Source organism: Scophthalmus maximus, chromosome 5, assembly GCF_022379125.1.
Source record: "Scophthalmus maximus strain ysfricsl-2021 chromosome 5, ASM2237912v1, whole genome shotgun sequence".
In the NCBI taxonomy this organism is placed as follows: Eukaryota; Metazoa; Chordata; class Actinopteri; order Pleuronectiformes; family Scophthalmidae; genus Scophthalmus; species Scophthalmus maximus.
The window spans coordinates 12276763-12303465 of record NC_061519.1 but is presented as its reverse complement, the minus strand read 5'-3'; the positions used below and the strand labels follow the sequence as shown (position 1 = coordinate 12303465).

At 43.1% G+C, this 26703-nt stretch overlaps 1 protein-coding gene across 1 annotated transcript in view; it reads right to left on the bottom strand.

Annotated features, from left to right (window-relative positions):
- The window catches only part of slc1a7a (solute carrier family 1 member 7a), a 28452-nt gene extending 9441 nt beyond the window's left edge, over positions 1-19011 (bottom strand). The window contains exons 1-3 of the mRNA XM_035635658.2: positions 18479-19011; positions 13235-13314; positions 3618-3833 (exon numbers count right to left, since the gene is read on the bottom strand). Coding sequence (XP_035491551.1) covers positions 3618-3833; positions 13235-13314; positions 18479-18619 — 437 coding nt within the window. The 5' untranslated portion in view covers positions 18620-19011. The remainder of the gene's footprint in view (positions 1-3617; positions 3834-13234; positions 13315-18478) is intronic.
- Positions 19012-26703: the final 7692 nt, after the last annotated feature.

Below are 26703 nucleotides of genomic sequence, written 5' to 3'. Positions count from 1 at the left end.
GAGATCACTTTTCTGAACATTAGAGCATTTAAACATTTTCAAGTGGTAACGCAAATTAAAAGTATGAAGCCCAATATGGGCATAATATGTCACCTTTAACTGATGACAATCTGCACAATCTTTGTCATTTCCTTTGGAGAGCTGCTCGGATGGTACAGAGGTGATACACTCTGATAACGGCCCTTAAAAAGACGCTCATACATCAGGTGAGCGAATGTATTTGTTTCATCTCCCTGGCGTAACAAGTCCTCCAACTATTACAAACTATGATGCCTGTGTTTCAATGCGCTCTAATATGAGCGAATCCTCCTTTTCCTTAATTAGCAACTCTACCTGTGACTGTGAAATGCCTTTTTTTCACCTCAGAGAATTGTGGGGCTGTATTTGAATTACCATCGCGTGGTAGGTGACATTGTAAAGGTAAGGGTTATGGTTATGGTTCGGGTTAGGGGTCTGCGGTCTTTAAAATGACCACATAGGTCGTAATACGCTGCTTGAAAAATGACCTGTGGCAGTCTTGTTTGATCATATATACAATACCTCAGGCTGGGTTATAAACAGTTTAAACTTTACATTTCTTTGTGTCTGCATGTTCTCCATGTGCCTGTGTGGATTTCCTTGCAGGGGCCCTGCTTACCTCCCACAGTCCAAAGTCCTCGACTCTAAAATATGATTGTAGGTGTGAACACGAATGGTGTGATTCACTGTCCCTGTCCTGTTTGTACTCCATCGCCCCCGCACACTACGGATTTATGGGTGAATGGGAGAAGATAAAGACGGAAATCACGGTAATTTAATTTCTTAACACAGTTCAGTGATTTTCAAATAAGCGTTCGCTCAGTTCACATAATTAAATGGGGCCAAAGTGTTGAAGACGGCAGCGCGGGCCTACGCTGGTGTCACATGGCGGATGAAAAGGTGCACTAATGTTCACAGTGATGATGCAGGGACGGTCATTTGTCCTTGTGCGACACAGAAGAGGCTGATGTTTTTGTGCAAATTAAACGGATTTACATAATTCACTGTAAATAGTGTTAACAATTAATTTAATGCATAGATCAAACTAAGACTAATTTTACAATCCTGGCTGCGACCAAAAAACATTCTGATGAACAAGTGTAGGATGGAGAAGCGAATGATAAATTACATCCTGTGGGTAATTTAGATTAAAAACGACATCAGACCCTTCCTTTCTCCAAAAATATGTTGAATTCAAGCATTTAAACATAATTCCTTTAGATTAACTGAAACCAATTTTTCAGGCAAATAATTCTTACATAGAGAAGTCAAATTATTGTCATCTTTTTGGATTAGGACTTTCTGTATATGCTATTGAAGTGTTGTATTTTATCTCCATGCTACCAACCTGTCCTTGATTCGATCAGTTGATCAGTTCCACATATTTGAACTTGTGACCAATACATTCAATGATCGAATCCCAGGGGGCAATGCAGCGGGTTAATTGTGACCAATTATGTATCTGTATTCTTCATACAGAGAAGCATCAGCACTGCATTAGAACTGGCTGCGAGTCTCGCATCGAAACAGAGCCTAAATCATAATCACACGGCAAAGACGCAACACAGGCTGACGTTATGATGTGACTCCCCGCGGGACCGCAGTGAGTATCCGCCGTGGATTTGACCACTTAGCCGCTCGGCAGCCAGTCAAGTGGTCTGAGAGTGCAAAGCGGGCTAATGAACCACTCTGACCCCTTTGCCCCCTAATAAATCCAAGTATGCACGTATTCATACGTGCTGTGCTCATTAAACGTACTTATCACACACTCGCACACCCAGACACGCGGCGGCGGCCGCAGACAGTCGGGCCCATTTGCGAGCGCACCGATGCAGTGTGACTGCCATGATGTAAAGAAGCTTTGCGAGATAAGTCCAAAGCACAGCTGTGCTCTGTAAAACACACACGCACAAACACACACACACACACACACACACACTCTTGACCATTGCCACGTGATCGGTATATTTCAGACTGATTTCGTTGCCGCTGTTACTCTTTGTACAACTTCATTCAAATACATTGTATTTTTTTCCCACCACAATGAATTGATTTAGGTTTTTTTTTTTAAACTCTCAGATGTTTCAAACATGAAACCAGATTCAGTAAAAATATTACTTTGAAATGTCAAAGTGTGAACTCCTTTTTAAATGAAGAGCACACAATTGTCGGCTGTTGCGTTTCTTTCCGCAGTTCACGGGGCATTTGAGATGAACTGCCGACGCGACCTCAAGCGTTCCAATACCTCAGCCACGCTCTGCACCGACAGGCTGCCGACTAAAGCCCGCTGACCGAGTGTCACACTGACACAGTGGCCCCCGCCGTCATGTTTCTCACTCTGGGGGCTGGCGGCCAAGGTTTACCTCTGACCTCTGCCTCTAACTCAGCACGTCCTTCCTTCACCGGCTCTAATTAGCTTAGCACAGTAACCCACTGGCACATGACGCTTCAGGGCTTTACGCTCTGACCTCAGGCATTTCCCCCGAGTGCAATTCTCACGCAGCCACATGCCGAGCGAGAATATACCGCAGGTATTATTAGCACGCGGCAGGATCCGTGCTCCAAATCACAGGCTGACACGAGGGCCGCACGTTGCGCTCCCTCGCTCGTCTCCAAGGTGAGAAGCGCACAATTATATTGAGTGCTTGCAAATACATTTTTCCACCTTGTCTGCTTCCTTCGGCACCATAGTCAAAATTTGATATTCCATTCGCGAATTCAAATCAACCACAAAGGGAAATATTGTCTCAGATCGTCGTCGTCTTGTTTGGTTTCGTCAAGATGATTGCGTTCTCTCTGAAGACAACAGCCTTCCCTCCGCTGCCACAAAGACCCGCACATACTGGTCATGCGCCTGTATATTAATTAATTAATTAATTAAATGCCACAATAACACACAACAGACACCTGACCTCCTTCCATCTGCAACCGACCCTGATCCAATGCACACACGTCAATAATAATAATGACGATAATAAGAAGAATTGCAGTGCATACATGTTCAGTATTGATATTCAACATTTAGAATATATACACATTGTATAATAGGAAGCCTGTTGGCTACGACCACAAAGTCCCCCAGATGGTTTCAGAAAGTTTGTTCTCTCTGGTTCAGGGGAGCAACAGACTTAGCAGCTGTGTTTCAATATTCAATAGTTTTTTTATTATAGAAATGTTTCTAATTGTTTGCAAACCACCTTTTGCATTTGAATGAGGATGAATTATCACACACACACACACACGGGGGCAAAAACAATACCATGCTCCCGGCTACACTAGTGCGCAGGGTAATGAAAACAATTTTGCAACCGTTACTAACTTCAGGAACCAGTGATATATAAAAATTCTGTCCAATAACCTTTTCATATGTCGTAGTCGGTCAGCTTTTGGACAAGCTGTCCAGTGTGATGGATCCTATCAAGTGCAGTGTATTCATACATGTCATTCACGTGTGCGTCTCCCCGTGTGGCCTTCTGCGTCCGTGTGTGCAAGGCCAGTGTCTTGATATTGCTCATACGGCTCACATTCCGCCCGCCTGTCGTTCTGCTACGAGGGCGATGACAGCTCCCTCCTCTGAGCTATCTGACGCCTCTTCTTACCGAATGAGATCGAGCAGAGCGTCGGCGGAGCTGGTCATCGGCTTCTTGCTCTCATCGGAGTCCTCCTTCTGAGCAGCTCCACCCGGGTGGATGATGTACACCATGACGATGCCCACCACCACAGCGACGAAGGTGGTCCAGAGGTAGTAGGAGATGGTCATGATGCCCAGGCGGCTGGAGCACTTGGCGTCCAGGGCGGCGAGACCCGACATTAAACTGAAAAAGTAGAGAGTGGGGAGACAAAAAGGGAGACATAACAAAATTAATGTAAGAAATTGAGGAAGACTTTGGGGAGCTGCCTTTGTTTTAAGTCAGGTCTCAGAAACGGACACTGAATTTTATGTTTCCCTGCAGAGGGAGACTAAATGAAATCCTATGAAATGTTATCCTCATTCACACGCTGTTGCAGATCTTCATTTTCTTGCATTGGATTTACACTCAAGGCATTTATAGTGCGTAGAAATAAGTGGTAGGCTACTGAGTTATAGGTTGTGACATTGCAATGCCCTAACATTTGGTTCTGTGTATTTAGAATATTTGTACGTTTCTTTGCAAACTTCTTTTCCAAATCTCCTCTGAAATAAATCTTTCTGTTATTTGCTCCTCTCAATAATGGGGGTAGTCATATACACACAGTATCAGCAGAGAAGCGTGATTCGCAGATGAGAAACCTTGAATGGTGCCTTCATTCTCACTGCACTGACACCACGATTCCCCGACACTTTAAGTAATAAAGAAGAACAGCTTTACACTTCTTGCAGCTAGTACAGAAGAAATGAGAAACAAATGCAGGCAGATGTCATCTGTTGTAAGATGATGGCACAGTGGGAGGATGAGGCCAGGAGAAGGGAAGAAGAGGAGAAGGAGGGAGAGAGTTTGAGAGCTGTTAACTCCGTCCCCTGAGCTGCGGTGACAAGATTTTCTCCCTGTCCAATGTCTAATCTGATTTGACTGGTTGAGTGGCACAGCGGTCTGTGCTCATCCTCCTCCTGCTGTTTCTCCCCTTGCCATCTCTGAAATTTTTGACAGAGAGTCTCCATCTCCTCCGTTTGATCTAAACATCCAGCGAGACATTTTCAAAAGATGTAAAGACAAGTTGCATCACAAGAATGGGGATGTGCGCGTGTGTGTGTGTGTGTGTGTGTGTGTGTGTGTGTGTGTGTGTGTGTGTGGCTGTGGTAGCCATGTGTGGGAACAAACCATTCATATAAAAGTGAGTGTGTATGCAAAATCATCTGGAAGCATTGGATTTCATGTGGGACTGCAAGTATGAAATTGGTTGAAAGTGTCAGCAGCAACAGGGATTTTGAAGTTTCAAGGACTTGAGTTCAAATGAATCACAGGCTCAACCCCCTACATATATGCTGCTTCACCCAAAACTTGTATTTCCAACTCCATCTGACCTACACAGTTTTAAAATGTAATGTTTTTGTGAAAATATAACTCAAATGTTTTATCTCGCAATGGTGAAGAATCCTTTACATACATACATACATACATACATACAAATACAAAAATCCCTGGACCCTGGTTCCAGATCTGGACCCCTCCGAAAAACGAACCGCCTGTTACCATGGCCGAGGCCTATCTTTGATGCAAATCTGTTCATAGCTTTTCGAGAAATCCTGCTAAGAAACAAACAAACACACCAACAAACTGAACCAAATAAGCTCCTTGGCGGAGGTTAATATTGTCACCGTGCACACTGCAGATGTAGGCTTCTGTCCGAATGCCACGGATTCTTATTCCTCGGTCATCGGAGAAGAGCTGGACTGGGCAGGATGCCGTTTGTTCATTCTGTTGAAAACTTGATTGAACTCATATCAAGACTTTGAAACCAAGATGTGGCCACGAGTGACTGGATAATAGTAAATGTTTAAAAAAAAGAAAGAATTGTGTAACAGCAGCATGAGGAGAGAAAAGACATAAAGTCAGGGATATTACATCACTAAAGATCAATAAAATGTTACTACTGTGACCGAAAGCTACCCGGTCCTCACATACAGCCCCTCCGAGAAAGTTCCGGAAAATGTCTGGACTTCAGTTCATGAACTGTCAGACACGTTGTGATACACGGCCCCATCAGTATTCGCCCCCCTGCTGCTGCGAGTGACGCGAGAAGCTCCGCAGTGTCATTGCGTCGCCATTTATGTTGAAATAGGTCACAGGTTGTTTTTATGATGGTCACCCTTTTTTGCAGATTCATAGAGGACGAAGTGAAACAACATGCCGGCAGGGGCGATGACCCTCGTTTCCCTCTGCACCGACTGCGACAGGACATTAAGGAAAAGGACATAATAAGGTTCGTCAACCCCTCTGCTGTATAGATAATTATTCCTCTCCTTTAGATATTGGCTGATGCTGTCTTTTCCCAAAAAAATATAAAAAGGCATTCAACAAATGTAAACAGAACCAAGACTTTAATGAAAAAAACAAACACACCCCTCTGATCATAGCTTCCTTCGTCACTCACAGCATCGCCTTTTATCAATTCCCTTGATAAAAGTTGAGGAGGTCAAGGAAGCTCCCTTTCAGCAGCTTCCTTGACCTTTACTCTGTTGGGGGCTCTATTGGGAAGACATCGCTCTTCAATAGCAGTGGACCGTACTTGACCCACAATTCTAATTACATTGCTGCCCTTTGGCATTGCAGCTTTGTACAGGAAAGCTGTGGCTGCTCCACCTTGTCCGTGTGTTCGCTGCTCTAACAAACGTGAGTTACATCAACACAAAGAATAACTTTTCCCTCATTGGCATATCGGACAACAAGTGGAGCTGCAGCCGAGGGACAACCGAGGGGCTCGTCCGCCGCCGGTCGGGGATTAGACTGCCTCCGGCAGGAAAAAATCAAAACGTCGAAAGCAGAGAGTCCAGCTAAGGGTGGATTGACGCCACAACAAATCCCAGATCTTCTGGCACAAACTGTTTTAACTGGATTGTGCTGCACTGTGTGTCCAGATGTTTGGTGGACATTAATGTTTTTTCCACTTCTACCGCAGCTCCTTGGGAAACAAACATTTGTTATTCCAGGGATTTATCTCAACAACCTTCTCCTCCTTCTCCCTACTCTACCCGTTTCCTGTATATCCGGTGATATCAAAGTCAAATGCTGTATTTTGATGGAAATTATATCCACAAATACCATCTTATCTCTAACATTCACTTGTGAGGTGACAGTGGTTATGAAACGAATTCAAACTTGAAAGGGAAGTGATCAAAACAGAAAAGAAAATCAATAATACTTAGTTTTTACAACATGGAGCACCTTGTTAATTTCATGAAATTGACTGCTTTATTAAACCGAACAAACTTTTCTTTTATGATTCAAATCTTTGGCTGATTTGTTACCTCCACCAAGGGGATTATGATTTTGCCCATTTGTCCGTTTGCTCATTTGCTTGTTTGTTTGTTTGTCGGCAGGATTACACAAAAACAACAGAGCAGATTACCCTGGAACTCGGTAAGAGGATGGAACATGGGCCAAGAAAGATTTTGGAAAAAGGGCGAGTCAAGGGTTTCTTTTCATCTTTATTTAACGTTGTAACATCCCGGGGAATAATTCATGGATCTTGGTGAAAAAAGTTTGGCATCTTTAGGGGCCTGATACAGTATCTATGAGTGTGTGCAATTTGTAAATCTGTAAATCTGATTCATTTTGGAAACAAGCTATGAATCACCAAACACACTGACATATCTTTTAAGTTGATAAAGACCAAACTGGTTTGTTTTTTTTCTCCATCACAGGTCATGGCCTTAAAAGAAATCACAAGTAATAACATTTTTCCTGTCCCTTCAATCATCTTGTGCCCCCTCAGACTTTTCGGAAACCAGTGGAACTCAGACAAACAAACGCTTTTTCGTGCTCGTCGGCCGCTGCTTTCAATGCCTTTTTATAGACAGGAAGTTTAATAACTGCGCTCAATATACTGAGACACCAATATTTTCACCGAGATCTCCTTCCTCTTTCTCACTGATATCGGAGTTGAGGTGCGATCATCGCCTGTCGTGCGTGGCCGCCTCGATTGAGAGCTTTCGAGAACCTGCGTGGCATGTGTGCCACAAGACCTTTGGACCATATGGCGTTTACGGTCCTCCTTGCTGCACCTTCACAAGGCAGGCGAGAGCATTACAGTAATCCCACGATAAAAAAAGAGAAGGCGGAGGGTTGTCAATGGCATGACTTAGTGACACTGTGGCTTTTGGTTTAGCAGCTCAAGTCAGTCCAGGCACCGGCGTCGCTCCTCACTGATGGACTCACGTCACACTCCAACAACAGCATTTTAATCCATCATACAGCTGAATAATATGTATTAGCGATTTGAGAACATTTCCATGAAATTGCCACTTTCTAGGAAGAACTTTACTGTTGAGGCCCACGAACTAGACCAAGAGCCTCTCCAGCTCACTGAGCATTCATTTTGGATTTGTTTGTATTGGTGAAGGCCTCTGGAAAATTGAGTTTGTGTCAATAATCATGGTGCCTAATCCATGGAATCATCATTTACAGACAGTTATCAGTAACACACTTGTGTCTCAGTGAGTGAAAGAAATAATTTGGGAATTCAGAAAGAAATGATTCAATGAATCATTGGTTTCCCATATGAGTTTTTGTGCTCTTTGTTTGCATCGCCGTCGTTTCGTTTCCATCGGGGTCAGTCAGGACGCGAAAGTGCTCTTTGCACTGCTGTTAACCACTGCGTGTTTATCCGTCTCTCTGCATGATGAGATTAATAAAAGCAATTCTCTATAAGCCCCTTGCTCATCTAACTCTGCAGCCTGACCTGCTGAACTGACCAATAACATCAAGCACACAACACAACAATACACAACACCCTGCATATGTGTCTGACGTTTCTGTGAGAGGAGCTCGGTGCTATAGAGGACTACAGCACGTGATTAAAGACATAAGGCAGCAAACAAACACGTTATCTATCGGGTGCTGTGCTGGAGATTTACAATAAAAGCTGTTAAAGCTACAGTGTGTAATATTTAAAAGAACTTATTGGCAGAAATTGAATATATTTTCCATAACTATGTTAGGTATAAATCGCCTGTGACAAAGAACCGATGTTTTTTCGTCAACTCTGAGTGAGTTAAATACAGTTACGTGAGGTGGACCCGACCTCCGCGTGAGTCGCCATGTTTGCTACGTTGCGTTGAATGCGGTTAGCGCGCAAATCGGCCCAGAATACGTCGCATTCGCGTTGAATTTCCAGCGCTTTTTCGGAAAACTGAAATTGAATCACTGGTGTGCCGCCATGAAGTGTCCCCTGTCGGTTGCTCTGTTTGTCGCGGTTCGCAACTTTACCACCAGATGCCGCCAGAAAATTACAAGAGTGACACTTTAAAGTTTCTTGTTTTTTTTCAGCGACGATGTATCAATCAGACATTTTAGCTTTAGAGCAAATTTTCTCCAACCGTTTCCAGACAGAAAACGTAGATAAAGTCAGGCCAGTCACACCAGGAAGTGACGCTGTTAAATTGATCTGATCCTCTTGGCAAAACATTTGGTACAGGTGCTTGGTACTACTCAGCCTTGTTGTGTTTATACTTCCAAACTGTTTCTAACGATCTAAGAGAAAAGGCTTTGGGAGAAGAGGGAAGTGCCAAATATAAAAGTTCAGTATAAAAGTTGGAAGCAGGTCGAAGTTTAGTGGTGGTGACATTGAAGTCGTGCAACAGAGGTTTGTTTATTGACTAACAGTAGCTTTTTACTTCTGGCAATACGTATTTAGGCTTCAAAAATCATAAAAGTGGTGTTTATAAACTTTCGTTTCCCACAGAACATAACTTTCTACAATAATCCAAAAGCCAAGGGAAATACCTCATTGACTTTTTGTCGAGGGAACCATTTCAGTCAAGAAGAAAGTTTGCAAGGATTTACTTCGCCGCCACAAGCAAATGCTCTATCCATGGCCAGTTCATTTCAATGAATTCGATTGTCCTGTAAACCTTTCAAAGATCCTGCTGTGACCAGGCCTCAGACTGACATTTACTCACACGTGAACACGACACACTTCAGCAACACCATGTCCAAGCAGATGAGAATCTAAATGAATGGATGTATGATGAGTATGGAGGCATTCATTGCAAAGGTCTCCCTTTGATTTAGCTTTTTTTCATCACAATGTAACTTGATCAGCATATGACATTTGCCCAAACCCATTTAAGTCATCAGGGGAAGCATAGTGTTATTTAGTCCTTTGCACTAATGTCGGTAATTGTAGGTAATTTCCTTGAGTGATGTCTCAAGGATATTGCTGTAGCTCGTTTCTTCTTTTTTGTCAACGGACTTATTTGGCTACAAAGCTTAACCAGGCGATCGATCAGGCAGGGATGAGCAAGATCGGACAGTGAATAATAGCGAGTATCGCTTCGCACATCGCTCCGCGTATTCTCTTCCACATGTGACTTCTGAAATCAGAATTCCGTGGGAATGATTCGAAAATTGGAATTGACCAATTTAGAAGAACTCATGGGAAATACTGTACATGCTCTGATAAGAACACGATAGGATAAAAATGTTAGCGTGCACAAACCGTTTTTTTTATTGTCTTCAGTAGATGTTGTGCACCATATTTAGGGGTTCTCAGTCAAAACATTTAATTTTAAACATTTAAAACACGCCTCAAGGCTCCAAACCTTGGTAAACAGCCTGCAGGACACGCCCACTCGGATCTGTTTCGCACTGCTCATCTTCTATGTCAATTATTTCTTCTTCCCTGCGAGTAACTGAACATTCAGCATGCAGCTGCACGAGGGGGAAAGGACTGACGGAGATGCAAGACACGTCTATCAGGACTCTGAATGTGGTTTGCAGGTGCTGCATATCACTAAAAACATTTATTTTCACCTTTGACCTTCAGATCTCATACAAGCATCGGTGAAAGGCTTTTAATCTGAAATGTCAATGCCACCCCCCCCCCCAATCTAGTTCTACTCAATTCTTCATTTAAATTACAATCTCAAAAATAAAAGAAACGCGGAACATGAGCAGGCAGTAAGTGGAGTGGCCACGGATTCTGCATGACGCCGCTCCTGGGATAATCTGGTTTCCGCTTTGGCCGGTGCGCAGATGGCCCTGGGAGAGAAGAAAAAATGGGAACAGGCAGGCTATAGGGCTGTGGCGGATGTTCGCCCCGCAGCTAAGCCCTACTGTACCATGCGCCACGTCAGCCAGCCGGTCTGTGAATTGCGATCCAGATACGCTCTGCGGTCATCAGTGACAGAGCGAGAGAGAGAAGCATAATATCAACCAGGACCGTGTTTTGTGTCTGCGGCTGTATGGTCGTGCGTCTCCGTCTGTGGGTCGCAAATATATGCAGATATTCTGCAAAAACATATCCAACTGAGTGGGAGCAGGTGAGGCCGTCCAAACCTGGCACTTGTTAAGTAACAGTCCGTGCCTTCTACTTTCATTATACAATATTGCCTCCATTAAGTCACAGGCAGGCCCCAGGGAGAGTGAGCGTGCTGCAGACTCAACAGGAGCCCCTCAGCCTGAGCTCCTGGTCAGAGTGTTGAGTGTTGACCCTGAGAGCTTTTATTTGGACTCCCGTGGTCCGAAGCCGTTTGTTGAACTGCTTCTGGCCCGCTGCCTGCATGCGGTGTTTCAGATTAGATGTAATTAACGTCTCTCTTCCCCTCACATGCCCCACGTTTGGCAAGGCAACCTGAACTGAAGTGATCTCCTGCCCCGAATCTGCGGAACTGGGGGAGTGGAGCATGAATATGCGTAAAATGCAAAAAGTGCACACTCTTACTGCCCCTTTGCCTCGTGCTCATACCATGTACAAAAAGACTGAAAGATAAATATTCAAGAGGAAGCCACGGGAAACACGGACAGAGTCGTATGGACAGAGAGGGAGACAGAGCGACAGACAGAGAGAGACGGGGCGGATTAACTTCTCATCCAGCCTTTGCTGTTGCATAGATTGTAAGTAGCTTATTGCACAAAGCGGCCCGCATGTAACCGGTGCGTTTGCATGATTTGTTTTCGGAGTTCTTTTGTGTGTCGGACATCACTGACCTCCGACAGCCAACTGAGAGCTTTGGGCCTAAAATAGTCCGACTGGAGAATCTGGCATCCTGTGCGCTTCTAAGCGCAAGCGTCCAAAGCCATGCAAGGGCACCGAGTTGACTTCCATATATACATTACTCTTTAATCCTCGATGTTTAAAAGAAAAAGAAAAAGGTAACTGGGTATAGTTTCATCTTGGTTTGGTTTTTTATTTACACTACTGACCTTGCAGACACTCCTGGAGACAAATCCTGGAGGCCACGGATTCAAAATAACGTATGACGCCAAAAAAACCCCAAATACATGATTTTAAACTTAAATCAGAGGTGGAACTGTGAGTTTGCTTTTCCATTAAAGGGAAATATCATAATCAGATACATCTATCTGGAACACACTCCCAACACAGCTCTCTCTCTCTCTCTCTCTCTCTCTCCTTTTTAAATGAGACATAAAACGTTTCAGTTTGCCACTTGGAACAGAAAATTAAATTCATTAATGTCTTGCACTGCTCTTTAACTGCGTCGGTAATCCTGCTGTGCCGTTAAATCGGTTTGATTCATATTCATAGCGTCACTGTATTCTCTATTCTGTTTGATTATTTGTTAAATCCCCTGCCTTGCCTCTTTCATATCTCACCTCAAAGCCTTTTCATCGCATATATACGGCATTTTAGATGTGCCTTGTGGTTCAAAGGTGCCAATCAATTAAACTGTAATTTCCTAGATTTCCCACAAGTCCTTTCTAAAATAAGAAGAGCCTGAGCCGGTGCATTTAAATCAAACGTGGGTGTACAGATACATTAATATTTACTAGCAAATTTTATTTAATTTGTGCATGATAACTTGTGCGGGTCTATGAAAAAAGCTACATACTTGATTTAATGTTGTGTAATGTTTGCTATACTCTGTCAGTCATGACCAGTTAGAGGACAGCTGATTGGCTTGGTGGTTGAGAGAGAGGGGTTTAAATAAAATAAGGCAGCTCAAAGGAAAAAGGTGCATGATGCAGATGCAGCCGAAACAACAACAACAATAACAACAAAAACAACAACAACAACAACAACAACAACAACAACAACAAAAGGGTGACTGATGCATAACGATTCATCCCTATCAATATGTACCGAGAATGTGGAGATAAGTGAGGACAAACATTCACAATCCCTTCTCTCTGGAATCGCCACAAGGTGAAATCTCATTCAGATGCGGTCCACATTTTTCTCAGAAAACAATTCCAACAGCTCCCAGGCTGGTCACATTTTTGGTTTTCATCCACTCAGAAGCACGTGACATAAAAAAGTCACTTTACAGTTCGGCTCGGTTCTGTTCTGTTTCACTTGGTTCCCCTCCTCTCAGCACAGACAAAGTAATGCAACAAAAAATCTTTAGGACATGAATGCAAACCATTACAATGATGAGAATATCTAAGCAAACATGCATTTTTGTGTTTCATGCTCCTCCGTACAATTCTTTATACACATCTGACTTTTGGGTATCACACTTGGCATTTGACATTTGGGTATCAAATGCCAAATGCCAAGTGTAAGTGTGTGTGTGTGTGTGTGTGTGTGTGTGTGTGTGTGTGTGTGTGTTGCCTACCTGGATACAACGAGAGGCAAAATCAACATTTTCAACATCCTCATCAGCAGCTCTCCGGGAAACTGGAAGTACTTCACCTCCTGGAAGTGGAAAGAGAAAAAAACATTTTTATATTAAACAAAAATAGACTTGCTTGAACAAAAACACAGTCGCTCAGTCTGGCACCTACAGAGTGCCTGTTGTCCCAATGGTAAATGGTAAATGATGTATAGTCTTTGTTGCTTTGAGTCTCCCAGAGGACATTGGAAGAGGTGACCCCCCCCCCCCCCCCCACACACACACCTCTTTACAGAAGAAGAGATAAAAAATTAAAAAAACTTTTTTCTTCCTCAGTTTGCTGAAGGCCTCCTTTGCCTCGTTGCAGTACGACAATGCAATTGTGTCAAGTTTTGCAAAGACTTATAAAATATGTTATCTGTCAAACGGTGATCTGATTTGTCTTTGACATGGATTTCTATTGCCAGGCAACTATAAGAAAGGTAATTTTGTATTGTCTAGAGCAAACTCCAGGACTGTGCGAGTGGATTCTTGATACAAATCGAAACCATTTGTATTTCGTGCGACGGCTAAATAGAAAAAGATGAAAAAGAAAAAAAACATAATGGCGGCTTGAAAGAGCTCTCCGTCGTTTCAGCATTGCATACTCGTGGCATTGTGAGATTCAAATCTAAATTGATTCAATAGAACCGGATATATACCTTTTTTTCTTACTCTCAACTACACAAAGGGCAGAAGCCAGTGGGAAAACATAACAAAGAAACAACAAACAAAAAAATATTACATTGAAGAACAACATAGATGTTCAGTGAGATGATGGAGGAATAAAAGCTTCTTTTTTTGTACCTGGAGTGAGGGAGCTTTTAGCCTAAAAGGCAGTGTGTGTGTGTGTGTGTGTGTGTGTGTGTGTGTGTGTGTGTGTGTGTGAGGTGAAAGTAGATTTCTATGTTTTGTGTTGTTTTTCATTCTGTGAACACAGCCTTGAGAGTGTATGTGCGCGTATGTGTGTACGTTGGGTTGTCTGTGCAGCATTAAGGAGCATCAAGTCTCTCTGAGACCTGGCCCCAGTTTTTAGAAAGCAGGTTCAGTGAAAAACAGAAACCCTGAGATGAGGCAAAAACTCTGGGTTTCGAGTTTCAGAAACAGCTCTCTGACCTTAACTCTTACCAAATATTAGACATTGTTGCTTAGAGTGGAAATTAAGTGGATATGAAGTTCCCTGCACTGATACATTTACCACATGATAACACTGCAAAATCAAAAGAATATATCTGTGTGAATCTTTAAGACTATGAATGATCCCATACCATGGTGTGGTGGATGATATCCCTCTCATCCTATGTATGCACTAAATATAGTATACTGTATTTCTGAGTGAGCACGAGTGCAGTGGGACTGAAAAAAATTCATGCTTAAAAAATTTCACAGCACTTAAGAAACTGTATTTACAGTTACTGCACAGTGAAATAAAGGACATTAGAGTAAGTGCTGTTGAGCAAGATTTTCAAATATATATAAAACATCTGAAAATGAACATAATTTGAGACGTTCCCCGACTGCATTGACCAACGTCATGGGCTAGTACTGGGTCAGACACTTTAATCTTCCTGGCGCCACTGGATTAAATGGAAGCTCTGCTCGTCATTTGACCTTTGACCTGGTGAATCACAGTGTCGGAGCTCCATCGACGGCGGCTTCTTTCATTCACCAGGCGCGTTGTTCACATGTGTTGTTGAGTGGCACTCCACAGGTAGTACAATTTATTAGTTCCTGCTGAGGCAGTAAAAACCGTCTTGGCACGCCCTGCCAGTCCCACCTAACTAAATTTGTTATAATATGTGTTATCCCAATATTTGTTGTCACTTATTTCCACCCTAAGTCCCTGGAAAAGACAAAGCAATAGAGTGACTTAGCGTCGTTTGCCACCATAAATGGTGATTATTTAGCTCTGTCAAGATTCTTATGTGTACATTACTGTGTAAGATGGTTTTGCTGATGTAAGGATCGTATCAGAGCTGAAGATTCCTTCTTGACCTGGGAAAATATGTAGAAACAAGCAGACTTGCCGAGTCGTCAGCTGTGCTGCTCTGCCATGGCGCGTTAAGCTCGACGTCGACTAGTTGCTGATCAATTGATCGTGACCCTAACAGCATGGACGCCTCTAGAGGAGGTGAGGAGCTGGGTGGGTCGGTGCAAACAAACCATTACGTTTTTAAATGACGTCTATGGACTCATTGGCAAATGTGCAAGCTCATCCTGGAATACAACACAAGTGTCATGCACTCTCATCCGAAAAAGACATGCCTTAACGCCAGTTGGTGGTATGATCCGAATCCTCTCGAGAGGCAGTCAATTGGTGAATGTCACTGTCAAAGATTGTAGACCTTTAGCTGCAGTACATGGAAAAGGCCGCGCCGCAAAAAAACAGCCTGCTGCAGGATCCACATGCGGCAACAGGTGAGTCCACGGAAGGAAACCATTCCGTCAGCTATTATATTATGTGCAACTGAGTTCAGCCTAAGTGATTCATTTTCATTCCAGCTGAGGGTGTCCGGAGCGAAAAAGCAAAAAATGTGAGCAAGACGAGTGGGTTAACATTCTAGATGACGCCAGGTTGATTTTTATATTTTCGTTGCACCAACATTTACTGTCTTTCTTCTTTGCACCTAAACGGGAGTTGTTGTCGCGTTTTTACACGTCTACTCGTCTTCTCTTCCTTGGACATGATACAGTACGTGTACGAGCTGTCTGTTGTCATCAAATGCAAAAGTTACGCAAATGCACCTGATTCACTTGCTGCACAGCAGCCTCTTCTCCGGTGGGTTTACTCACAACGTCATCAGCGATTAGTTGATGTTGAGTTGACTTTCATGGCAAAAAAAGTCAGACCACCACTTTGGTTGGCTACATATGACTAATATACAATATGACTAAAAATGTGTTTCGCTAATGATTTTTTCCTGACGTCAGCCTCGGCTCTTTGTGACAAAAACAGCTGTCAGACTGTGATGAATTCTTTTTTATTTTTTTTAATCAAATCCTCATTTTGTCTCATTTCCAGGAGGAATCGGACCTGACAGCTGAAGTTGCTAGTGTGCCTCAGGGTATCTCCTTGTGATCAGGGCCACTGTGAGGAAGCTCACAAAACAAAACGGATGTCAAATTGCAGAAAAGTAGATAACACATTTACTTGCACGGGGTTGTATTTGATTTTAAATAAGAATATAGCAGCCGACAAGTTGTTTTTTATGTCCAGATGAAGTGGAGTAATTGAGCTCTGAGAACGAATGTCACACGCCGGCTGTGTGTGGAGTGATATGAACCTATCTGTTCTCTGTGTTAGTAGCCGGTCCGTGTGCATGTTTTATGTGTGTGTGTGTGTGTGTGCGTATAAGTGCATGTGAGTCCCTCCCTGTGTAACCGTTGGCCCTCCCATCGTCACAAAGAGAGAAGGCTCCAGCTCCAATCGGCATTTGAACGTGTTGCTCGGGTGGACAGGGCAATATCTACTTCTTGTCTTTCAGAGACCAACACTGTAAACCTGCCACCTGCCCCCCAGTGCAGCTGCATGAGTGAGTGCAGCCCTGAAATCAGTTTTAAAAAATGCATCAACCAGAGCCTCTCACATGGGGTCTCCTGAACAGTGAGGAGCGAAAAACCCGCGGAGGGAATTTTTTGCAACAACACACATCACGTAACACTTTGATGGTCTTGATATAGAGATAGTGGCTGGACAGGAGGACATGAAGTCCACATGAGACATTTTGCATGTTCACTGCGGTGAATTCAGACCGTGCGGGCTCGAGCGTGACCCTGAACACAGGGCAAATAGAAAATGCAGGCAGCGAACATCCATTTTTTCGAGCACTTATCAAAGCACTTTGCATCTGAACATCACCTGCGGTATCCTTGCCATGTGGGAGGATAAAGTGATTTAGCCTTTTGTTCACCATGTTGACTCCGGGCCAAGAGCTAGTAGTAGATACTTTATTTATCCTGAGGGAAATTCAGGAAATCAGCAGCTGTTAGCAACCAGTTTTCTCTCCACTTCTATCTTTTTCAAGTATGCTCCACCGTTATTGTTGGCAACACAAATTACCAGGAAACAAAATATCTGAGATTGCCCGTGTCTAAGCCCTCACCCTGGCAAACGCTACAGCACACAGCTCTTACATCATACGTGCACAAGCACACATACACATCCAATTTCAAATCCATTCATCCCCCCCCATTCTATTTCAGGCACCCTAATTATGACAAGCTTTTCAGCTTTAGTCAAATTCAGTTTGACATACGCTCTCTTAGCAGGTAAACCGCATTTGAATATGCGGAACAATCAATTCAACAATCTTTCCCAACCCCCCTTTTCCTACTCAATCATTTCAGCCATTAACACTTAAAATCCTTCTGTACTAGGAAAGATACATTTTTTTAAAATAGCACAATTCATACAAAGTGGTGATTCAAGTGCTTCACAACAGCTCCTGCAGTTCCACAATGCTCTCCCTACGTTCATCAGCAGCCTCTTTCCTGAACTTCATCTATTCAATTCCACTTCCCATTCAAGTCACGTGTGAATTATATAAGCACAAACACCATTGGTATGTGGTTGACCCTGTAAGTGATTGACCACTAATCTCCCCACTGGCATTTCCATAGATACACTGATTTTATATAGGAAATCAGAGCGTGTGAATGATGAGACACTGTTTTTTGCATTTTGAAAAAGCCACTTCCTCGTTCCTGATGGTGTATTTTGCCACCAATATGTGCACGATGTTACAGTCAGACGCCGGAGGCTTGTTGACACTGTTTTTCTTTCCTTCTTTTTTTTGCTATTCTTTCAGGTTTCAGTGTTAGCAGTTCAGATAAAGAGCCTTAGAGGAGTCACTTTGGAGAAAATGGACATGTATCGAAACCGTCCTTTCCTCCTTCCATCTGTCTGAAGCACAATCGACTGATCGTTACATCGCCCCGCTGTTCACTTCATCGACCCAAATGTGCCCGTGATTGTGGTGATGGATATTTCTTTTCTATATATATATTTTACCCAAAATTAGATGGGCTGGTTTATAAAACACAATGGGTGTGTTCTCCGTGTGCCCAATTCTGAAGAATTCTACGCCACTTGGGCATAGAAGTCGTGTGTGAGGCACATGAGGCAGGCGGGTGGACAAGTGGGTATTGTGTGTTTGTATGTGTGTGGGGGGTGGGAGTTGTGGTTGGATGGGATTTCGACCAACTGACCTGCTCGGAGAGCTGCTTGCCCCTGAGGAAGAAGCCCAGCAGACAGCCAATGACCACGGCCAGCACAGACAGGATGAGAAGTCCGTTCTGCTTGCAGACATTCTTCACCCGCCCCCACACTTCATCCAGAGCCACCGCCATCCTCCTCCACCACCTCCTCCTCCTCGTGCTTGTCCTGGTCCTGATTGCAACTTCGCAAGTCCCCCCCCCCCCCACTCCACAGAGAAGACCAACCCTTTTACCGCCTATTCAGCCATGCAGGACCAGCACAGAGACAACAGTCGCCACCACACGGGAAGAAGTAGCAGACTGCGGATGCTGCAGGTGAAGCGGGACAGATGGACGCAGAGTGATGAAGAAGAAGAAGAAGAAGTTGGGCTTGTGAGAGAAGTAACAACCAAGAGAGAAAAAAAGGACAAAAGGATGAAAAAGTTGCGACTTGGTTAATGGAGGGGGTGAAAAGTCGAATTAAAGAGGTTGGCGTCCGAAAATGAAGCACTTCAGGAGTTTCTGTGTTCCTCCTCTGTCCTGCTTCCTTGGTTATTCCATGGGACTAAAAGCATTACAGTCAGACTGTCAATCTCTGTCTCTCTGACAGTCACCTCCCTCTCTGCCCCCCCCCCCCACATTCATTCCTCCTGGTGGCCAACAGGGGGCTCTGCGACAGCTGGTGGTATTGTCATCATGGTTAATACGAAGATCCTATTAAGCCGCGCGGCACGACTCAGATCTCAGCCTGGATTAGAGAGCTCTCTGAACAATTGGACGGTGGATTGTTCCAGACTCAACAAAAATAAATAAAAAAATGTGAAAAGTGTCGCGAGGTAAAGAACGGCACCATACACACACAGGGCCTTTACAGTCCTAGCTTCTTGTTATGTACCACAGAGGTCTCGAGACCACGATTGGAAATTGTATAAAAACACAACTGAAGGCAAAATTACAGATATTTCAACAGGCAAAGGGACTCGACGAGTGTTCAAAACAATAAGTGGCACCTGCCTTTCCCCGAGTTGGTTCCATTATTTTGAATATGGCACCAACATTTCATCAGGATTTTTTTCGGGAAGACGGAGATGAACGTGTGTTTGCGCATGGAAACAATACTGACCTGCATGCACTTTTCTGTCGGGTGAAATTCTGGGGAATTGTGTCTGAAGAAATGGCAGATGCAAAACAAACATTTCAAAAGTACACAATAATTATATATAATTATATGTGATCATATCTCTAGGCACCTGCACGCTTTGGTGGCCTTTTTTTGATGGCCAAATGTCACCACAAACCACTTGTTCACAGAAAACTCACTTCAGCTCACTGAGTTTTGAATCAGTGTCCTCCTCCCGACTCCAGCATCTGCATCTGCGCGGGACAACATGAAGGACTTAACAGGTAAATGAATTACATATTTCAGTAGGGAATAGGGGTATGTCCTATAAGCATAGAACTTCACTTTTGGGGTTTTGTTTTTGTTTTTAACCTGGTTTCCCGGGAAAACAGCTCCACAGAAAAAAGAAAGAAAAACCCTGAGCATGTCCCTGGAGTTTCACATAATCACACTAGCACATTGCAGTTAACTGTGAAATATAATTCAGCACATGTCTTTGTCGTAAATATGACTGGCTGGATGGACTCCAGACACCAGCCCACATTACATCCTTTAATTAGCTTCTTTTCTCCAGACACACTTGATGTAAATCCCCTGTGTTTACCTTCCTATCCAGGGAAATCATCTCCCAGCGCGAGGCTGGATTGCACGTGTCGAGATAAATGGACATTTGCAATGTGCCGTTCAGCCAATCCTGGAAGCGGGGAGATGAACATGCTGTGTTCTCAATGAATACTGGAACTCGCGCTCGAGAACCCCAATTACTTGGCGAGAGTGACTCGTGTGAGATCTATTGTAAAAAAAATAAAAAATTTGTGTCACTATACTACGAAGGAGTCTGTCACTGCTGGAGGGCCGCTCCGTGTCAGCTGGGTGTAAATGGCACTGTCAGGAAGTTCTCTTCTTGTATTTTTCTTCCCTCAGCCTTTCCTTTTTTTCACTTCTCATCTCCAAAGATTGTTTTATAATTCTCGAGTCGGGTGCTTGTCTCCTATCCATCAGTAATGTGTCCCTCACTGAACATGGCAAATTGTACTATGCATTTCTTTGCATATAAAATTAGAAGATAGAATCATAGTCAAGATAACGATAAATTCCGCTGAAATATAAAACCCAGGGAGATCTCAGATGGAAACAGGAAGAACAAACAAATCGTTTGTGAGATATTTTTCAGCTTTTGTGAGTCTCTTGCAGGTAGGGGGATACCGGTTATCTACTAATTGCCTTTTTTTGTGCAGCAGTTTATCCCTTTTTGTGGCACACTGATACGGCATAAAAGGACACATTTTTCCCTTTCTGATAAAGTCTTCATATATTCCAGGAAAAAAACATTTGCGAGGCTACAGTTCAGGTGCAGTTTACGCTGATAACAGTGGCACATTTACCACTTGAATCGAAGTAATGGATGAAATTATGACTCACGGTTTCCGTCAGAGGAAGACCAAATTGGCCGTTCGGCGCAATAGTCAGGACATGCAGATCATAAAACAACTGCAGTACGTTTTACTGTGGTAAAACCCAATGCAGCGTCGCCAGTGAAAGAGAAGTCAATATGCAGCAATGGAATCCAAAGTTCAATTAGAATCAAGCAACCAAGGCAGTAATTAAAAACAAAACCCATTAAAGTGCCATCATCAATAAAATCACACCCGTAGACATTTATTTGGATCAGGTAATGTCAATAATAGTTAATAACATTGAGCAAAATCAGGAAAAGCTCTTTGAAAAAATGCTCTTTTTCACTGTGTTTCAGGGCTTTGGCCGCATTTGCTCTCTCACCTCCAGTTTCCAGTCTTACATGAGAAACAACTTACATGCTTTCAACTGTCTCCGTCTAACTATGACTTCAGATGTATGACATTGGGCGAGACCACGAAGAGCTTTACAGGTCAGCCATGAAATGAATTGTGAGTCAGTGCAAAGAGGCTACATCAACAGCACAACATCACACAGTAGCTGTAAGCTGGAATGAAACTTTCCAATGTAACTTCTGCATCACAAGTGTGTGTATTTGTTTGTGTAACCCAGGTTGAAAAGCAATTGATAATCTGAAGTGTAACCCAGGCTAAAAAGCTCAATAATTATCTAACCAATCACAAGCTGCTCCTGAAGTGATTTATATCCGAGTCACGCATGTCACTTCCTCTTTCTCTCACTCCACCTCATGTGTGATTTCCTTCTGATAGGTCTGCAGTTAGTTTAGATTAAAATCCATCAATTTGCGCTTCATTAAAGTTTGTTGAGCGCTCTTGATTTTAGCCCTTAATGTGGAATTTGGTTTAATCCATATGATTAACAGATGATACAAATTGTTGAGTATCGTCGACCAAAGGCTGTTTTCCATCATGCATCGTGGTGTAATGTTGGACAACAAAGAAGAATATTGACATTTGAAATGTTAGTTGTTCTTCATGACCTTTTTATAGGTCAGGTTTTTGTTTGACTTAGGTGATGATCTTTTGTTTGATGGCAAGCTACCCACGACACATGGATACATAGAGTAATGCATGGATTATTTGGACCTACCCCTCTCTTCCACAGTGTGTGGTAGGATTGACAAACAAACTGAATCCTGGGAAAATTGACTTTTTGTTGTCTTTGCTATGGGAAACAGACTTTTGACACTGAACTGAAAGAAACCTAAAGGGCCTAATTTTCTTTTTTTCTTCATCCAAACTTTCTTGTTTGTCAGTGGTATTTCCTATACATTGGGCTCCCTCACAAACCTATATCTGTGATACATAAACATCTAACTATTCCACTTGATATATTTGCATTGTTTTCCTCAGTTTCAGTGTGTGGCGCTTGCTCAGCCAACTCACTGTGGCCGTTTTCTGTATTAAACCAAGACCATGTCTCATATGCCCAGTTCATGTCTGGAATCAATATGCGTCTCGTTGGATGCGATCTCAAGTGAGGAGACGTTAACACAGCTGCTGATTCCATGACCCAAGTTCCAGATCTCCCGCTGCAAGTCTAATACAAGCGTGTGAACTATGACCCCGGACCTCCATTACCCTGATTCCACCTGAGTCCTGCACAATGCTGCACAGCAGCTCTTTTAATTTCCATTAACAACAATGCCAAAATGTGTAACACATGGGGGGGGGGGGGGGGGGGACCCAGAAGCTCTCCTGTTATGTTAACATAACAAGCTTTCACATGATGGATGATATTACTCTAATTGTAATCCCAGATGCCACATCTGTTGCGCGGCTGCTGTGTAATCCCCGACTGCCTGCAGCTAAAGACGCACGCTCGTACGCGGACGGGACAAATCAATTTGCGGTCCAAAATGATAATTGCTACAGTAATGCCGTTTCGAGGAACCTGCACAAGTATCACCTTAAAATGCCACAGGCAAATTCATGTCATGGATCGGATCAGAGGAGGGATATTGAACATGTTCTACTTCTAGTGCTGCTCTCTGGAGGAAATGAAGTTTCTTTAGCTGACACACTGCAGTTTAGTTTTCACAGCAGGGGTCAAGGGGACAAGGGGACTTAACTGCAAGCCAAAACGCTGCAAGGCACAAACAGGCACAAAAGATGGTCGAGTGGATAATGATGTATGGATTATAGAAGTAATTGTGTCCTTCAGCTGTATGTGAGAAAATAGTCAGTTGAAAACAGGTGAGTTCACCTGCTGCGCTCAGCCTTTGCGACTGCTACAGGATGAGGAAGTGGAAATGACGCGGCCTCTCATGCTCATCATGTCACAGCTTGTCAAAGGGTTTTGAAAGAAAATCTGAGTAATTTTAGTAGTTTTGAAAAAAAGGAGGTTGTCAAGTTCCCCCTAATTACGATTCCACGGAAGTCTCACACTGACTTTCTCGTGTTCGTTTGGAGCCGTCCTCGGGGAGGGGAGTTGCATCTCAAAAGTGTAAACCTCGTTTGACAGCCGTGCGCATTTCGTTCTTGGTAACGTTTCAAAGCCTTATGAGAGAGAGTCTGACGCATCGACGCAGACGATTCTGTTCTGACACCTTCGGTTGGCAACATACACATGGATTTGCTCGGAGCACAAAACCTCCAGGCGGCAGCTGCTTGTTTTGATCTAGTCCCTCGTGACGGATACATATTTAATCAACTTTTACGTCAATACAATTATCAGCCCAATATACTTGAAACCTGTAGCAATATCTTCAAAACTGCTTCCTGGTTTAACAGATGTGTATATGTCAGGGTTAGGGGTCAAATTTTAAATTTTTTAAAAATAGACCCCATTCATTGGCTGATGCTGTGCGATTAGTAAACCTCTTACAACGCAGATGTTTTACGCTGCACCTATTCTGACCACAACGGTGTTGTGACCCACATTCTCGCCCACTAAACGCGGTTCCAGGTGGTATGAATGTTTGGTCACTTTCGTAACGGAAGCAAGATGCTGTTGGGGCACAAATACTTTTCCTCAGAGCTCTTGAGGAAGTTTTCAACGCCACTTTGGAGACAAAAGAAGCATCTTCACTGAAGTTCCTGATATGTTTTCTGGCTCCTATGACGTTAACTAGCGGCAGTGTTTGCATCGTGGCTAACCCAATGCCAGCGGCCTGTCTACCGTCCAAAATCAACCATAAAAATGACCTAACCAAAGTTAACATTACCTTGCGTACAGTTAGCTTTGATAGGAGTGTTACCTACTCGTGTAGTAGAAAGAAGACAGATTGCATGGTGTTTATGACGCCTCTCAAGTCCTGGAGCTCTCTCCACAGACTGAATGCCTGTCAGAGGTTCGCTCTCTTTTTTTTCACTGTCCTCCGTCTGCTTTTGTGCATTCAACAATGGGATTCGTTTTTCTTTTGTGAACACCATTCTCTTCCTTTTTAAGGTTACACAGTGGGTGACGCAGTACGTTTAAATGCCGTAAATTGAGTCGTCGAATTTCTGCAATCACCGCAGAAAGCCAAGTGGCCAAGACATATAGGGAAACAATACAAGTGCACACGGTGTCGTTTTCCCGTCGCCATTACACTGTGCAATCAGATATATACATTACACTGTCTGCCCATAGAATGATCACAAGGAATTGGCTCAAACCACAACCTCCCACAAAGACCGTTGGACCCAAGGAGTCAACGCGGTCGACTGCAAGGAAAATATAACGTCAAAACGTCGGCTCAGGGTGGACAGTTATTTAGAGAGGTGGACGCCAGTTATACAGTTTTTCGTAGTGGTATGTCTAATTTTTTCTTCTTCGTATTTTTATGTGTGTATGTAATTTCATGTCAAAATGATCTGTATCTGTACCATGTTGTGCGAGAGTCTGTCAAAGATCTTGTTCTAATGTATCTTGACAAAAAAACAAAAACATCACATTGTCAAGTTTAAGCCAAAATTCTTTTTCCAGTTCAAATACCTACGGAGGTGTTAAATGAGAAATGATTTCTTGGATTTATTGTAACATTATGTAAAAAAACTAAACACTGAGCAAATCATGCTGTTTAAGGTGATACTTATTGTTGGTGAACAAGTAGGTGGTGTGTGTTCTGACCGCCACGTTGCTCCGCTATCCCCCCCAGACACTGGCAAATAATCCCCCCCCTTGTTTCTGGATTGGACTGGCAGAGATAATCTGGGATTAGGGCGAGCAGTCAGGCCTGATGTGCCACTCGTTCATTATGATGGAGCCGACATGTTACACATCCACAGGTCAGCTGAAAAAGAATAGTGAATGTGGCTATTGCCCGTTGGACTGTGGAGGAACAGCAGGTTCCATCATCGTCCTCATCAGACTTAATTTACGTAGTGTAGAAAAACTGTCTGAAATTGACGTGTGCTGTTGGCAGGCAAGGAGAGAGCTGAATGATCTCGTGCCTATCTTTTGTCAATGACGTCCAGAAATCCAGATTTTCCCACATTTATTTTAAGGAAGTCATTGTTTCCCCATAGTGGCAGACACACTTTAGTTCATTTAACTAATATTTGCTCTTTCAGCTCAGACATCCAGCAAATCTGAAGGCTCCCCCCCCCCCGCCCCCCCTCCTGACTGCACCCTCATAACACTTTGTGAAACCTTTCAGTTGCTTAACCAACCACAGCCCACAATCTTCTGTTTCCAGAGAGTTATTAAGTGGGATTATTTTTTCATTATTCCAATACCTTGTCCTGTGACAATGACCTTCACACAAGGATCACACGTCATTTCTCATAAGTCATGCTATTTCTCTGCGAATGTTTGCCTACTGATGTGTAAAGCAGGATTAATGCACATCATTTAAATGACAAATTTGAATGGTCCTCTCATTTTTTTTTTTTTTTGACAAGATAACGACTGGAAATGCCATTTTTCATGTGAAGAGTCCTCACACAGGAGCCTTTTTTCTTTTCTTTTTCTATTTGGCCTTGAAAACAAATGATTCAATGAATGAATGTTCCAATATATAATAATAAAGCGCGCAGCCTTGTTCCGCTCTAACGGCGTGTCGGGCTATAAGTGGATTTGAAAGTAGTAATACTCAAGCTTTTTCAAAATGGATTATACAGTTTCCATAGCTTTACCTTTTGATTCATGTTTTACAGAAAGAGCAGACGTGGAAGGCATATAGGCCTATCAATAATCAGCGTTTTTATAATAGGGCTGCTTGGTTGGACTGATGAAAGAACATTCAATATCAGATGAGGCTGAGATGAGCATTGAATGATGGTAACTGTCCCCATGATTTAGGCCTGGTGCATAGGGTTTACTTCCACAATAAAACAAATGTTTGTCCATTTTTCTTCCCTGTCTCCTTGTTAGCCATGGCAAACGACCGCCACATGTTTTAAATTCACCCTGAACGGGAACATGTTATTTCCTTTTGCCCACCGAGAAATATAATTGATGTCTTTAGATTTGTTTTTTTCTTTGTATCCTTTGTTGCATAACACCAAAACTGATATTGTGTCCAGCTTCCTGTTCTGTTATTTCTCCCGTGGCATATTAAGCAAGATCCTAATGTTCAGAAGTGAAAAAATGATTGTATGTAATTAGCAGAAGCTTCTCAAACCTCTTATCTATGTTATACCCAGCGACGAACTTCTCCAGATCTCTGTCATCCTCTATTTTTCGTTGAGCTTTTTGGCTCGTGGCCTTAGCCGACGTGCCCTGCCCACGCGTACACGTCATCATATAGTAATAA